This window comes from Dasypus novemcinctus, chromosome 25 (genome assembly GCF_030445035.2).
Source record: "Dasypus novemcinctus isolate mDasNov1 chromosome 25, mDasNov1.1.hap2, whole genome shotgun sequence".
Lineage (NCBI taxonomy): Eukaryota > Metazoa > Chordata > Mammalia > Cingulata > Dasypodidae > Dasypus > Dasypus novemcinctus.
Window position 1 is genome coordinate 18,466,833 of NC_080697.1, and position 16,797 is coordinate 18,483,629.

General features: G+C 40.5%; 1 protein-coding gene across 2 annotated transcripts in view; it reads right to left on the reverse strand.

The window, feature by feature from the left end:
- The window catches only part of RBKS (ribokinase), a 118,912-nt gene that overhangs the window by 51,499 nt on the left and 50,616 nt on the right, over window positions 1-16,797 (reverse strand). For both annotated transcript variants that reach the window (XM_071211922.1, XM_004452356.5), the window contains exons 5-6: window positions 14,953-15,117; window positions 4,764-4,855 (exon numbers count right to left, since the gene is read on the reverse strand). In XM_071211922.1, the coding sequence (XP_071068023.1) occupies window positions 4,764-4,855; window positions 14,953-15,117 (257 nt within the window). The remainder of the gene's footprint in view (window positions 1-4,763; window positions 4,856-14,952; window positions 15,118-16,797) is intronic.

Below are 16,797 nucleotides of genomic sequence, written 5' to 3' on the forward strand. Positions count from 1 at the left end.
AAACCTTTTTAAAAACTATTTTTAATGAAAAAAAACTTCAACATAGAAAATAATGCAACAAACATGCATTTACCTATCCCCCAGCTTTAAATAAAATTTACTTTATTTGCTTCAGATATTTCTCTTTAAAGAAATTAAATGGTATCTTCTGTATATATTATTTAGTAATAAGTTCTTTTCTCTTAACATTATTTGTGTTGTTAGATGTAGCACAGTACTCCACATTGTAACTACTCTACAGTCTAAACAAAATCTCATCTCCTTTTGATGGACATTTTATTTTTTTCCATAATTTCCCCTTTTACAACCAATAACGTATAGACAGGATATTCTTTTTTTATTTAAGATTTATTTCTCTCCCCTCTCCCCTCCTCCCCTCCCCCCACCCCCATTGTCTACTTTCTTGTCCATTCGCTGTTTGTTCTTCTGTGACCACTTGTATTCTTGTCAGTGGCAGTGGGACTCTGTGTCTCTTTTTGTTGCATCATCTTGCTGCATCAGCTTTCTGTGTGTGCGGCCCCACTCCTGGGCAGGCTGCACTTTTTTCGCACGGGGTAGCTCTCCTTGTAGGGTGCACTCCTTGCGTGTGTGGGCTCACCTACACAGGGGATACCCCTGTATGGCATGGCACTTCTTACGTACATCTGCACTGCGTGTGGGCCAGCTTCATCACATGGGTCAGGAGGCCCTAGGTTTGAACATTGGACCACCCATGTGGTAGGTGGATGCTCTATCCATTGAGCCAAATCCACTTCCCGACAGGATATTCTTGTGTGTGTGTCTCCATGCACATGTTTGAAACCTCTCTAGCCTATTTATCTAGGAATAGAATTTCAACTTGATTAGCTATTGCCAAATTACCTGGCAAAGTGTTTGTAATGATTTATTGCTTCATTGAGCACAGTCTGAGGATTCCCATTTTTCTGCATCTGAGTCTAAAGTGATTCAGAATCGCTATCCTCTTCTGCAAAAAGACAAAAACTACAGTAATTTTCACCACCTAGAAACACCACCATCTTACTACTGTCACCTGGGATTTTAGTTTTATCTTTTTTAAAACATAAAGTTTAAGTTAAGTTATAAGTTAAGTTAAGTTATAAGTCAATGGTTAAATTTACTGATGTTTTTGTCACTTTCTGTACATGTCATTTTTTTCTTATATTCCTTGTCTTCCCTTCGGGTTCAACTTTTCTCTTCTTAAGTACATATTTTAATAGTTAAATGATGAAGATCTGTAAGTGGAAAACTTGTCTTTGAACGTCTGAAAGTGTCTTTATTTTGCCTTCATTCTTCAAGGGGAGTTTAGTTGAGCATAAAATTGAAGTTGACTTCCCTCAGCATTACAAAGCTATTATCCCATTGATTTTTGGTATTTATAGTTGCTAATGAGGAGTTTGCTGTCAGTCTAATGTTTTGTCATTTTTTTATGAGTAAGTAATCTGCCATTTCCCTCTGGTCATTTAATATTCTTGTGTTTATCCTCGTATAATATAATCTATATAAAGTAGAGATTTATATTTGTGGTTCTTTTAATACATATTTGATCTTAGGACTCATCCCTTTTTTCCAATTCTAGAAAATAGTTTTCTCTCTAATATTGTTCTCTTCCATTCCCTCCATTCTCTTCTTCTTTCACTCCCATAAGATGTACGTTGAAGTCTCTCAAGCTATTCTTTATTTCTCTAAATTTTTTCTAGTGTTAAAAATAGTTTTCCTTCCTGTGCTGCTTTTTTGGTGAACTAGTAAACAATTTTTTTTCAATTCACAAATTTTTAATTCCCCTGTAATGCTTATCTTTCTAGTGAGTGTGTTTAATTTTTTAAATTACTTTTTTTAATTTTCAAGACTTCTAATTGGTTGTTTTTCTTACTCATATATCATGTTTTCATTTTTGCTTTTCTTTAACAATTCTTTTCCTCCTTTTAAAGAAAATTATTGTGGTAACATATATAAAACATAAAATTTGCCATGTTAACCATTTTAAGTATACTATTTAGTGGCATTAATTACATTCACAATGTTGTGCTACCATCACCACAACCCGTCATGGAAACGTTTTCATTATCCCCAACAGAAAGTTTGTACCCCATTAAGCAATAACTTCCCTCTTTCCCTTCCCCCAGCCCAATAATCTCTAATCTACTTTTTTCTCTATGAATTTGCTTATTCTAGATATTTCATATAAATGGAATCATACAATATTTGTTCTTTTGTGTCTGGCTTATTTCGCTTATGTTTTCAAGGTTCATTCATGAACTAGCAAGTATCAGAACTTCATAATTTTTTATAGAGGAATAATCCATTGTACCTATATGCCACATTTTGTCTATTCATTCATCAGCTGTTGGACACTTTGGTTGTTTCTACCCCTTGGCTATTGCAGACAATGCTGTGATGAACACTAGGGTCCAACTATTTTTTTGTCTCTACTTTCAATTCTTCTGGGTCTATATCTAGGCGTGGAGTTGCTGGGGTTACTAATTCTATATTTAACTTAAAAAAAAAAAAGATTTATTTATTTATTTATTTCTCTCCCCTCCCCCCTCCCCCCGGTTGTCTGTTCTCTGAGTCTATTTGCTGCGTCTTATTTGTCTGCTTGTATTGTTGTCAGCGGCACGGGAATCTTTGTTTCTTTTTGTTGCGTCATCTTGTTGTGTCAGCTCTCCTTGTGTGCGGCGCCATTCTTGGGCAGGCTGCACTTTCTTTTGCGCTGGGCGGCTCTCCTTATGGGGCGTACTCCTTGCACGTGGGGCTCCCCTACGCTGGGGACACCCCTGCATGGCACAGCACTCCTTGCGCGCATCAGCACTGCTTATCGGCCAGCTCCACACGGGTCAAGGAGGTCTGGGGTTTGAACTGCGGACCTCCCATGTGGTAGACGGACGCCCTCACCACTGGGCCAAGTCCGCCGCCTATATTTAACTTTTTAAGGAACCACCAAACTGTCTTCCATAGTTTTCTTTTCCTTTTTTAATTAATGAGAAGTGCAATCATACCATTCTTCCTATATTGTTCTATGGTTTACATTTGATCTTGGGTAAATGCATCTTTTGATTGCTGATTATGTTCATAGCTTTCACAGCATAATATTTCTTCATCTTCAGGTTCACTTTGCTTCCTGTGAGTTGAAGAGGCTTCATATTTCATTTCTCTCCGGGCTTATCCCTGCCTTTCTAGTCTTTGAGGTACCGGGGTCCAGGGACTGAAACTGGGACCTTGTATGTGGGAAGTCAAAATTCAACCTCTGGGCCACACTGGCTTCCCTGAGTGGGTTTTTCATTTGTTTGGCTTGTTTTTGTTTTTCTTTTTTTCTGTTTGTTTGGTTTCAGGAAGCAAACGCAAGCCCTCCCATATGGGAGGTAGGTGCTCAACTGCTGGAGCCATATCTGCTCCTCCTCTTCCTAGTCACTTTTATAGTTGAATCCATCAGGCCCCTAAGGGTCTCTACACCAGAGCCAGGTATTCTATTGGTAATTTAGTATGTAGCAATAATTACACACGTCATGATAACCACTGGGGATACAGCAGTGAATAAAACAGATGTCCCTGTCCTCACAGGACCTGTAATTTACTAGAGAAGACTGAAACTCTGTGCCAGTCATTTGAGCTGTGATGAGTATGTAGCAGGGAAATCCACACCAGTTTGGCAGTTGAGAATGATCTAACCTCTTATTGTGAAATGACCACTCTCTCTCACAATTCCTTTTTCCTAGGATAATGCCTGGCCATGGCAGTTGCTCAGAAACATTGCATAACCAATTGTGGTTTGTTAAAATTAGGTTCCCGATAGCCATCTTCTTTCTTGCTTCCTTATGTTCTGAGAGGTGAAATTATCAAAAAGGCAGGTCAAGAAATCCTAGAAACCTCCCCTTAGCCTTTGCATGAAGTGGAAAATTAACTCTTGCAGTCCATTAACCACTGACTTTGTCTCTCTGCACACTGTCTGAACCAATGTAGATAATATGTCCTGTGTCCCAATGTTGGTGAAGAGTTTGGGTCTAACAATGCCTGGCCAATAAGAAGGGAGAAAAATTGAAAAATTTTCCCTAAAAGTGCTTAACGATGCATGGTACAATCTTAATATATTGATAGATATTTAATCTTTTATGCATATATATCCATTATGACCCTCAGATAAATGGGGAGGGTGCTAACTTCATGGAGTGGCCCCAAGGTCCTCTCCATGGCAGCACATGGAGAACTGGCATGTGTCCACTAGTGCTGTCACAGGGCCCTCAGAACAGAAGGAAGCAGATGTTCCAGGGGTTGTATATTAGTTAGGGCTGCCAGGAAAAATAAGGTTGCCCAGCTGAATTTGAATTTCAGATAAACAACAAAAAATTTAATTTAAACATAAAATTTAATCTATTTGTTATTTATCTGAAATTCAAATTTAACTGGGAAGCCTGTATTTTTACTTGCTAAATCTGGCAATCCTAATGCTAATTAGTCCACAGAATATGGAATTAGAAAAACAAGAACAAAACAAAACACCAACAGTGTGAGGGCAGGGAAGGACCTAAAATTAACTCGGGTTTGATAAGTGCCAGATTATGGAGTAGAGTCAGAGAATCCTCACCCCCACCCCCTTGGTCTCACTAATTCCTTTTTTCCATATCCAGTACACTGAAAAATCAGTGCTCACTGGGCCGAAGAATTCACTTGCGATTAAATTGATGTGGTTAGTCTGGCCTCTCTGCTTTATCCACTAGCACAAAAGTCTTTGGGTTTCTCAGGAAAGACCAAACGTTTTCATCATTTACCTCACTTTCATTGCAGCACAACACATCCGAGAGGGTGTAGAATTGGGGATCCAAGCCAGCGATAGCAGGGGCTGGATTGAACAGTGTTTTCACTGCAAAGGAGTGGAAAAGGGGTTTCAGTGGTTATCATTTTCAATATGGTGTATTTACAGATATTCAGTAGAGGGAGTCCCCAAATGGACTCCCTTTGGCCAATTTTCTCCCCATTAGATTAAAAAATGAAATGAGTTACAGGTGAAGAAAATCTCCATCTTAGTCTAGGTCCCCACTCCTTCTTATTTTCATTGGCTCTGCCTTTTCACTTTACAACATTTTAGCTTCAAGGGAAGCATCAATATTTATAAGCAAGGTGATTACAAAGTTAAGGCAAAGGAAACAAGAACATTAAAGTGAAAATATTGTGGCATGAAAGGACATGTATGAATGTGAACAGGCTGGAAACAATTTTGTGGGTTAGTTTAAGTGCTTTGTTGTGAGGCTAGTTTATAAATCTTTTTTTTCCCAGGGAATCAAAGAGATGATATAAAAGAGACAACAAAGGGCTCAAAACATCACTGGTTAGAAGAGTAAGTAGAGAAGTTCATGTACATATGCATATTTGTGCACTATGTATGTTTCTCAAGTGTATCACAATTATTCATGCAAACAAACATAAACACTTACCCTAACGCTTACATTTTTGGTTTCCATGAGCAATCTGGGAATATAAAGGGAAGACTGAGAAAGGAGGAGACACTCAATTAGAAGCTAAGTAGTAGCTCAGACTAAGAGGCCAGGAGAGAAGGATGGATGGGGACAGCAGAAGCAGGGGAAATGAGAATGCCGCAGCCATTACGAGGGCAGAGAAGTGCACGTTTCAGGGGAAGAAAGTGAAGCTCAGGGAGATGAGGTCATATGTCAAAGGTCATACACTGGGAAGTGGCTAAGCCAGATCCTTATCAATACAGTGGCCTCCCTAGGCCAGGACTCTGTCCACAGCAATACACGGTCCCAAACCCAATTTGCAAGACTTTTAAAATTGGCTTTGCTGTGGAACTTCATAAATATATACTTTAAAGTCTAAAGATATTACATTCTCAGGAAGCTCCCCTTTGTCAAAACATTTACTGGACTGGTTGGCCTTTTTCCTTAACCCAGTCTAGTGACTTACAAGTTTAGTAGCCCCACTTTACTACCAACCCACAGAGTAATATCTTCCAGTTGCTGTTCTCAGTCTCTGCTGGAAAAGTGGTTTCCAAACTTCTATGTTGCATCAGCACTTTGGCAAGCTTGTTAAAACCCACGATTTCTGGGCCCCGCCTCAAATCCAATGACTCAGAAGCTCTGGAGGATAAGATCAGGGAATCTGCACACTTTTGTTCTTAGCTAGCTACCTGGGCACCAATCCACTCTCCATTCTTGGGGAGCTGCTCATCAGCAGTGGCTAAGGCAAACTGGCCGCTGCCTCAGCCTGACGAGGCTACCTAGTCTACTTCTGAAGACATTTTGGTTCGGTCAGTGGGCTTGTCATGGTTTATAGCTAACACTACTACTGCATTTTTATTATTTTAGAAGCCAGAATGTCCAGCCACAGAATTCTATGGTGTATTTTTGGCTGTTCAGATTTTTGTACAGCTTAAATTAGAAGGTGGCTGTAAAACTGGGTAAACTGCAAAATGTAGCACAAATGTGAAGACTTACTACTGTTATTATATTGTCCTTTACACAACCTGACAACCCCACTTATCCACCCATCTCTTCTTTCTTCTGTTGGTATCTGTAACCTGGCAACAGTCTCTCTGGGAGGTCTTAGAGATAAAATTATGCATAAAGGTCCTCATTGCCCAGCTCTCTAACACACCCACTTACTTCTAGCTTTTAGAACAAATATGTTGTTCCCTATTTTCCACACGCATTAAACTGAAACACTATTGCTGACCTGGCACAGGTTAGCGCAAACTACCAGTACTGAACAGGGTAGATCCAGTCTTCCTATCAAAGTTCCATTTTATCTTAAAAGATCCCTGCTTCGGCAATTTCTTTTCTAAACCTAACCTATAGAAATACACCAGTATGCAGAGGTGATATATGATGATGCTCTCAAGTTCTGCTTGCAACAGAAAGAAGAGAGAACTTTAAACATCTGTCAAAGGGGATTAAAAAAATTGATATATATATATCCAATGGAATATTCTGTAGCTGCCAAAAAGAACGAGGCAGATCTATACTGTCACAGAAAGATTTCCATTATTTCTAAGTGAAAAAAGGCAGTTTTGCAACAAAATATATAATATGACCTCCCCTTTTTATTTCACTTTTTAAAAAGGTTTATTTCTTTCTCTCCCCTACCCCCTTGTCATTTTGTGCTCCCTGTCTACTCTCTGTGCGTTCTTCTGTGTCTGCTTGTCTTCTCTTTAGGCAGCACTGGGAATCGATCCTGGGACCTTCTGGAGTAGGAGAGAGGTGCTCAATCTTTGACACCACCTCAGTTCCCTGGTCTGCTGTGTATCTTATTTTCTCCTCTGTGTCTCATTTTGTTGTGTCATCTTGTTGCTCCAGCTTTCCTGAGCGGGCCAGCACTCCGCTCAGGCCAGCTTGCCTTTCACTAGGAGGCCCCAGAAATCGAACCCTGGACCTCCTACATGGTAGACGGGAGTCCAATCCCTTGAGCCACATCCGTTTCTCCCCTTCTTATTTTTAACAAAATAAATAAAGCATAACCATGTGCCTATTTATGTTTATATATTTACATGTGAAGAGAGAAAAGTCTGAGAGGTAACCCACTAAACCAATGATTAATTTTTGGGAGGGGGATGTGGGGAACACATTTTTTGTTTTATATGCTTCATTATTTTTTCATTTTTATACAAAGTGTGTGTTTTGTTTATTTAAAAATATAGCAAAATTATGAGCTCTATATTTTGGATGCCTCTAACAAAGGCTTTCTCTCAACACCACTGAGAGCCATACCAACACATATTTGCATGTAGTACATGATCGTGTGAAAATAAAAAATATTTTATTTTATATCTCTCACCTGGCCTTTCTTTGGCATCTGAATTGTGGTGGCTCGGCCTTCATCAGAAATATCATCCCTTTGTTAGGGAGCGTAGTGGCCCGATTTTGTTTGTTTTCTGCTTTCCTACTCTAACCAGGGTCAGGAATGGGCGCACTGTCCAGGCCTGCCCCACTGTGGTTTCCCAGCTCCTTGGCAGCAGCGACTGGTCAAAAGGGTGAGGACAAGGTTAAAGAGGAGCCTACCCGAGCCCTATCCTAGGACTGGGAGGCAGATGCTGGAGGCGAAGCACACTGCCAGGCCTGGAGGATGGGGACCAGGGGCCCCTGCCCTGCAGAGAGAACCCGTCTGCCACATAAAGCCACAACCAGGGACCAGGACAGAGTGCTGCTGGTGTCAAGTGCCGGATTTCAGACAACACGGTCCTTGTCTCTACAGCTTTGCCTTCAGTCCTGTGACCCCAGGACTAGTCCCAGCTTAAGTTGGTTTGACTTGGACTTCTGCCACTTGCAACTGAAAAAACAATGACACAGCCGGAGGTGACTTTGACTATTTTCTCCAACTCTTTTACTTCTACTAATTTTCACCCTCACCCACTTGTTACTGTGGATTCTCCAGACAGTCTTTCATTCAATAATATTTACTGAGCACTTAAAATACGCTGTGTACTGTTCCAGGCCCTGGGGACAGACAAAATTCCTGTCTCTGTGCAGCTTCTCATACAGAGGGAGAAGACTCACAAAAAACGCAAACAAATAAAATTGTTTCAGAGCACGCTAAACCCTAAGAACAAAAAACCCAAAGTCACTTGATTAGAAGATGGCTGGGTTGGGGAGGTAGCTGCCTGGGAAAGTGGCCAGGGAAAACTTCTTGTCAGGAAGGAGGCAGCCAGGCAAGGACGTGACAGAAGAGAGCAGAAGAGTCCTCTCCACTCCCACCCTTGGATGGACAACAGAACAAGACTGAAATAAATTGCCGTTTTCAGAGCACATCTTGCATGATCCTCAAAATAACTTGGGACATAGACAAGGCAAGTAGTCCCATTTTATGGCTGTGGAAACTAAGGCACAGAGATGTGTGGGGGTTAAGAGAATGGGCTGGATAAATGACTAAAGGTTATGAGAGTGGATGGTTAAATGCCTGAAGGACCGTCCTCAAGAAGACAGTTCAGATTTATTCTATGTGGTCCAGAAGTGACTGGTGGAACCCAAAGGGAGGCAGCTCAGATGTCTAGGCTGCCCAAAGATGGCACAGGCTTTCGCAGGAGGGAGGGAGCTCCAGTGGCAGGTGTAATTAGGAACAGGCTGTGGGGCATCTCAGTGGGATGCCATAGAAACACAGACTAAGTACCATGTGGGTGCTATCTCTGTGTCAGCACTTTACAAGTTCAATGTTGCTGAATCTTTAGAATCCCCCTCTGGGGCAGGAACAATTTTTATATCATTAAGGTTCCTTCTTTTCCTGAGTCTCTCTCCTCTGGGTAATTGGTTTAGCTCACAAAGGCAGCAAGAATGCTACAAATAGGCCATTCTTAATTTTCATAGAAAATGAAACAGATGTTGTCGTGCTTCAAAACATTTACTCTACTCTGCCCCATGAGATCTAAGCCCCCTCTCAATCAGAGGCGGAGTGGGCATCACCAATCCCAGAATCCTCAGGATTGGGGAATGAACAATGGACTAGAATAGACTTACTGCTATTCTACTATAGACTTATTATTATTCTAGCAATGTTAAAACTTGTACCATTGATGTGGAGGCAGTGGCCACTGGAGGTTCTGAGGGAAGGGAGAGGGAAAAATAGGTAGAATATGGGGGCATTTTTGAGACATTGGAATTGTCCCAGATGACTTTGCAATGACAGATACAGGCCATTATAAATCTTGTCATAACTTACAAAATTGTGTGGAAGAGAGTTTAAACTATAATATAAGCTATAATTCACACTTAGTGGCAATGCTCCAATATGTGTTCAATTATAACAAATGTACCACACACTAATGAAGGATGTTGTTAATCTGGGAAAGAATGGGAGGGGGAGGGAGTGGGGCATATGGGAATACCTTACATTTTTAATGTATCATTAATGTAATCCAAGTATCTTTAATAAAAATAAAACAAAACAAAAAACCCATTTACTCTAGATGTTACATTCTTTTGTATACACGGATATACTGAGTTTTGAAAATCAATTATTTATTTTTTTAAAGATTTATTTATTTCTCTCTCCTTCTCCCCTCTCCCCCCATTGTCTGTTCTCTGTGTCCATTCGCTGTGTATTCTTCTGTATTCACTTGTATTATCATCAGGCGGCACTGGGGATCTGTGTCTCTTTTTGTTGCGTCATCTTGCTGTGTCAGCTCTCTGTGTGTGTGGCACTACTCCTGGGCGGGTTGCAGTTTCATGCAGGACGGCTCTCCTTGCACAGGCGCCGCTCTTTGCATGGGGCACCTTTATGCTGGGTCATCCCTTCGTGGGCTAGCCCTCCTTGCGCACAGCAGCACTGTGCATGGGCCAGCTCACCACACGAGCCAGGAGGCTGTGGGTATCGAACACTTGGACCTCCTATATGGTAGGCAGATGCTTCATTTGTTGAGCTACATCCACTTCCCCTGAAAATCAATTATTTTTCAAGGAATTTTCCTGGAATAGTTACAAACGCTGATGGGAATAAATCTGACTACAGATTAACTGTTGTATGCCCTGCAAAGACAACACTGTTAAAACATACCCTATATCTTACATTAAAAAAAAAAAAGTACATTGTGAATGAACACATGGGTTTTGCTTCCCATTAATTCAGGGCTGCAGTGAGGGGGTGAGGTGGGGAGTAATGAGTTGGGATATAGATGAAACAAGATTGGCCATATATTGATAACTTTTGAGGCTGGATGGAAGTACATATGGGTTAACCATAATATAATCTATATGTCCATCTATATTGGAAATTTTCCACAATGAAACTTTTTAAAGAAACAATTATATTGAATTTTAGGCACCCATAGCTGGAATGGAGACTTCTGCAACTTAATTTTATGGAAAATTGTATGACAATCAATCAGACTGTAGCTGCCTATATTTTATATACCAACAGTATTTGTACCAACAGTAACCAGATATGTAGGCTTAGCATCTGACCTAGAACTAAATTTAGGGGGAAAATGAAGGTGCCATAAAGAAAGGACTCGCCTTGGCTCTGGCTAGCACAAATACGCATAACTACTTTACCTGATGAAAGAATCGTGAAGAATTTGAAGAAGTAGTTAATCAAAGAAGAATACAAAGTTTATAATACACAAGATGGAGACAAATGATGTCATTCTGAACCTGGCAAAACCAAAGAACACGGGATGTACCATGGGGTAACTTGGAGTTGCAGAGGTGATTGAGAGCACCCAACAGTAATTATTATTAATTACAATGGAAGACCAACTAAACTCTTGGTTGTCTTAAGAGCATGTCAATTTCTGTCACAACAATGTCACAGGAACTGGTGTGGGCTAGGGGAGGTAGTGGTATGGGCTAAAGGACAGGGCAATCAGGCGGGAGCTCTTAGTTGTGTCACCATGGGAGGGGTTGGACCATGAAGAAGGCTCTCATAACAAGCTGAGACAAATGGGGAAAAAGCTCCCCCTGTGCAAAGTATACGGCATGGCGAGAAGTAGAGAGAAGGCTGGGAGACCAGAGGTGCTAGCATGGCAGTCTCCCAGCCTGGGGCCTCTTCTCTGAGAAGTGACGGGCAAAAATCCTGAAAGCTGGGGCTATGTGCAGGATGTTACTGTCCAAGTCCACAAGGCCAGCCGAGATGTCGTTGTGACAAATGGAAAAGGACTATTGTGTCATTAAAAGATATTTTGTATTATACCAAGAACTTGATCTTGGCGATCTTCCAATCTCAAGTATTTATAACTGTTCTTGTATTGCTCCGTTCACTTTGAAATGGTTCTACAGACCAGAGCCAACATGCCTAATTTCATCATGAGCTGCTGCAATGCCAGCTCCGCAGGGGCCTCCTCACAGTTTTGCGGCCTAGTGAGGGGGGAACATGCAGCGCTCCGGGTTCATGTTCGAGGCTACAGGTGCTATCTCTTCAAATCCAAGCTTTCATTTGGTAAAGGCAGGAAGAGAGTTCTGGGAGTGTATATTCAGAGGTGGAGGAGCGGTGTTCCTTTGGGTTTTCATATCTGACATATAATCTAGTTATTTCATGTGTTTAACGGAAACTCCTCTACTTGTCAATAGTATAGATAAGGGAGTTGTGATAATAAACCAGAGGATGATGACGACGATGGCGATGATGATTTTACCATCTTTCTTGAAGATGGACAGATGCTGGCCAGCATATACACAGCTGCCATGGGACGAGGGACAGGACCCTAGGCAGACTATTGGGCTTTTGCCTGTTCTGCTCTGTGGCCAGTCCATTTATACACTGTGACGTTAAAGAACAGTAGCTCTCAGCCAAATGCCCTTATTTCATGGAAGAGAAACAGGCCCAGAGCAGGGAACTGGTTTACTTGCCTGAGGTCCTCCCCATTGGTAAGTGATTGGTACTGAATTCAAAGCCATACTTTATGACTCCGAAACCAATACTCCTTCTACCACTCTTCTCTCATGTGAGAATGAAGATGCATTAAATACACACACACACATACACACACACACACCCTCCTCATGGTACAGAACCGATACATCATCTACCTGGTAACTACCAGTTGGGACCAGTTGATTTGGCAGAGAAAACTGCCTGCCTGGAGGAGCTCCTGGAAGAGAAGCATACATGCACATGTGCTCTGGGTTTGTGTGTGTCATTATGGGGGTGGTGTGGGGGACACAAGGCTGAAAACACTCTAGGGGGTCTTCACTGTGACTTGAAGAGCAAAATATTCAAAACTTGGACTATGTGCTGGACCATGTTACAATTTATGTGATTTACTTTTCTAGAGACACTCTATAAAAGCTCAGTTCTTGAAAATCAATAGGATGTGGTAGTTTCTTTGAAAAGTGTGTAGGAGAATAAACCTGGGTCTTGGAATCTGAATTCCTGGCTCCCACACCAACTAAAAATGTGATCTTGGTTGAGCAGATTTATTCAAGTTTTCCGAGTCTTAGTTTTCTTCCCTTCAATCTGGGAAAATAATGCCTGCCCTATCTTTGTTATAAGGTTTAAATGGCTTTATGAGCTTTAAAGCACATGTGGATGCAAAGTGTTACTTCTTTCCTGCTTCCAGCATTATAGAAGAAAGATTGCATGGAATTGCTAAAAAGTCCTGCTGGTTCTTAGTAAAAGTGTGAAGTAGGCTAGTTGGTCTTTAGCCTGCCACTACCTGCCCCCTTCCTTGATGCCTAAACTGGAAGAAATGCCTGGTAGGTGATGGAGGAAGAATTTCTGGGCCCTACCCATGTGAGAGCCTGAGGTCAGGGTACCGGCCCAATCAGATTACTCTAGCCTCACCTGTGAAAGGTAAGCTCCTCAAGGTGCTTGCTGGGCCCTCTTCTCCTCCACAAGCTGGGAAGGTAACAAGGCTAGACAAGGACAGATCTCTGAGAAGCAAGGGATAGTAGGAGAGAAAGAGAAGTTACATGAGAATAAGCTCCGATCCGTACAAGGAAAGAAAGGAGCGAGCGTGGGTGCTGTGGCAGGTTGTATTCACATTGTCACACTGAGCGAAGGGCAGTGCAAAGGATGCTCACCATGAGTACGAGACTTTATCTGGAATGCCCCAAGAAAATACACCCAGGTGGGTTTGGGCTTAGAATATTTTCTGATCGCTTTAGGTCCATTAAAAATACATTAAGTGTTGCTGAGAATTTGCCAAGCTGCATTGTTTTGCCAAGAGAAAATTTGTTAAATCAGGTCAAGTGTTTAAAAATTCTCCATAAGATCATTTTAGTATCTTATTTTCCATTTATTGCCATGTAAAACACAATACTGTGGGAGAAAGTTTAAATGGTTAAACACACGTGCACACATACATACACTTACTTTTTTTTTTTTTTTCAGTTTTATAGTTAGAGAAAGTTTTATCTGGAAAAATCAATGTGGTTCTCTATTTTCTTCTTAATACAAATCACAGAACTATTGCCACAATATAAAGAAGCAGCCACTGTCTTAGAGTGACTGCTTTCTATTTTGACTTTGTTCACCAAATGGTGCTGAGATCAGCACATTATCCTGATTTTAATTTAAAAAGAGAAATGGAAGGGAGAGAAGAAAATTGAGATTAACTGAGATTTACTCTACCATGCTTGTAAATAAATATTACATTCTTAGAATAATTGTATAGAAGAGCATTTATATACGCATTTTATAGACAAGGCTTAGAGAAATCAGATAATTTTCCCAAGATCACAAAGCTAACAGGGGAGAGAAATGGGATTCTAACTCAGAAGATGCTTTTCTCACTAGTCCATGGGGAAAAGAAACAAAATGAAAGAAACTACCTGGATTTTTATAATTTTTAATATTTGCTGGGGGTGGCAGAGTGGGAGTGGGTAGGAAAACAGATGACTTCAGATTAGGTATGTTCATAATGGATGAAGTTGGGTGATGGGTAAACTGGTTTCATTATACAATTCCCCCTCCTTTTGCATATGTATGAACATTCCCATTATCAAAAAATATAATAAATCAAAACAGAAGAGCTGCTGAGTAGATGATACGGGCAACAGAGAAATGATTACTTTTATAAACAAGCTTTTATTGCTTATAGAGAAGATGATAAGGTTTTACAAAAAGGAGAAAGAAGTAATCTTCAATTTCTAGAAATAATCACCAAAATGTAACTGGAAGGAATAAAAATTTTTTAAAAATGTAACTGTGCGGTGGTTATGTGTGACTTGCAGCTTCATCTCTGCTTCCCAGAGTAGAAACTGCTTCATCACCTGGATGTGTCTTCGTTACTGGGCTGCTTCAGAGATTCTAGTTACTCTTTGTTTCTAACTATTTGTATTTTTGCTAACTAGATTAAAGATTTATATTGAGGGAGAAGAAATGCAGTTCATATTATTTTTACCTTATCTGTCATGTTTTCTAACATTATCAAGAATTATAAGAATTCAGTCAATCTCACAGATAGGAGAAAGAATATTTTACTACTAGAATAAAGTATTGCTTTGCTTTGCTTAAAGGTTACCTTTAACTAAGACAGTGATAAAAGCTTTTACAGAGAGAATGGCACATATGTAAAATTACCTCCATTGTGGCGAGCCATTGTCAGGGCTTCCAAAGAAGTTGCTGGAGATATTTCTAGCTGGCAGATCAAGACTTTGGCTCTGCTAATGACACTGACTGCTTTCCTCAAGTCTTCCGTGTCCAAAAGTAAATTTGCTCCAGCCACTATGACGATGATATTCTGGCCTTTAAAAAAATTCCACATATTTATATTAAAAACTAAATAAGGCCAAGCAGTGGTATTCTGCAATGCTACCATCGCCCTGCTAAAATCATTATATAAAATGTTTTGTATTAATTGTAACATTTGTAAGCCATTCCAGTTCAATTTAGTGTTCTGAATATGTTTTGCACTCTCTATAAGATTCATATTATTCCAATCACTTTGAACAAGATCTTGAAAAGATTTTCCTTATCAATATTTTTATATACAAAAATATTAGTTGACAAATGATACACAGGATACTTTAAAATTTTCATTTATGGGAAAGGGCTGGCAAAGATTCTGAATCCAAAATGACTGACGTCATATTGATGGGTTTAAATAGGCAGAAACTTGCATAACACTCAAAATAAATGCTCTGAAATATGCAATCAGTATATACGTACACATAATGGTATTCTAAAAAGTGATTCTGTGAATCAAATATATTTAGTAATACCCAACAGATGGAAAACTCTACTAGACAACTTAAAAAGGTATAGAGAGGGATATCTGGCCTATACTGTAAAGGATTAAACAGAAGCCCGACCTAAGGAATCTGATATATTCTCACTGCTTGCACCCACTTTCTACAGACCCACCTACATGTAGGGTGGCGTGGTACCTCTATGTATCAGGTGAACAGTCAGGAGCTGTGCTGTTCAATTTAGTAGTCACCAGCCATGCGGCCATTGTGCCCTTGAAATGTGGCTTGTCTGAATTGAGATGTGCCATAAGTAAGGGTAAAATATGTGGCAGATTTCAGAAGACTTAGTATGAAGAAAAGAAGATAAAATACCTCATGAAGAAAATTTAGTTACATGTTGAAATGACAGTATTTTGGATACACTGGGTTAAATCAATATATTGCTCAAATTAATTTTACCTGCTTATTTTCACTTTTTACAATGTGGCTACTAGACAACGTATAATTATATATGTACCTCTTGGACAGCACTGACTAGAGGGAGGAGGTGCAGTGATCATTTTTGTGCTCCAGGTTGCTTGGGCTGATCTTATATAGACATGACCTAGAATTACCTCTGAAAACAGAGCCAATTCTCAGCTATCATCTTATCACAGGTGTGCTTGTGGGCCACGAGGAGGACGTAATCAAGTGGGGATAGATGAGCACAGGCCCAGTCTTGGGCCTGGAAAAATTCAAAACACCCAGTCCCTGAATGACAGCATCCTTCTTTCCTTCTCTCCTTCTGTTACCTCATTCTCTCTGCTGGAGTCAACTAACTGCTGCTTTGGTGCTGCCGACTCCTGAGTCTGTGTTTCTGGCCTGCCCTTGGCTGTGGAGAAACAAGTCCAAGACTGCAGCGGCCTGGTGGACGCTGCCACCTGGCTGGTTTGTTCATGCCTCAAATGGAACGTGTCAAAACTGAACTCCTTACCTGACCTTCATTTAGAGGAGCTAATTGTTCCCTCTCTGTGTGCCTGCCCTAGCTCTTCTACTGCAATCCATGCTCTTTGAGCACAATGACCATGCTCTATAAACCAAGCAAAGCCGACCAAAAGAAAAACTCAATATATAATATTAAATTATATCTGTGCATGGAAAATGAAGTATTTTGTTTCACAGATAAGGAAGAAATAACTTGAAGATTGCGCTAGGAACAACAACAAAAAAGGCTTAAAGCAGGGAATGAGCTGATGTT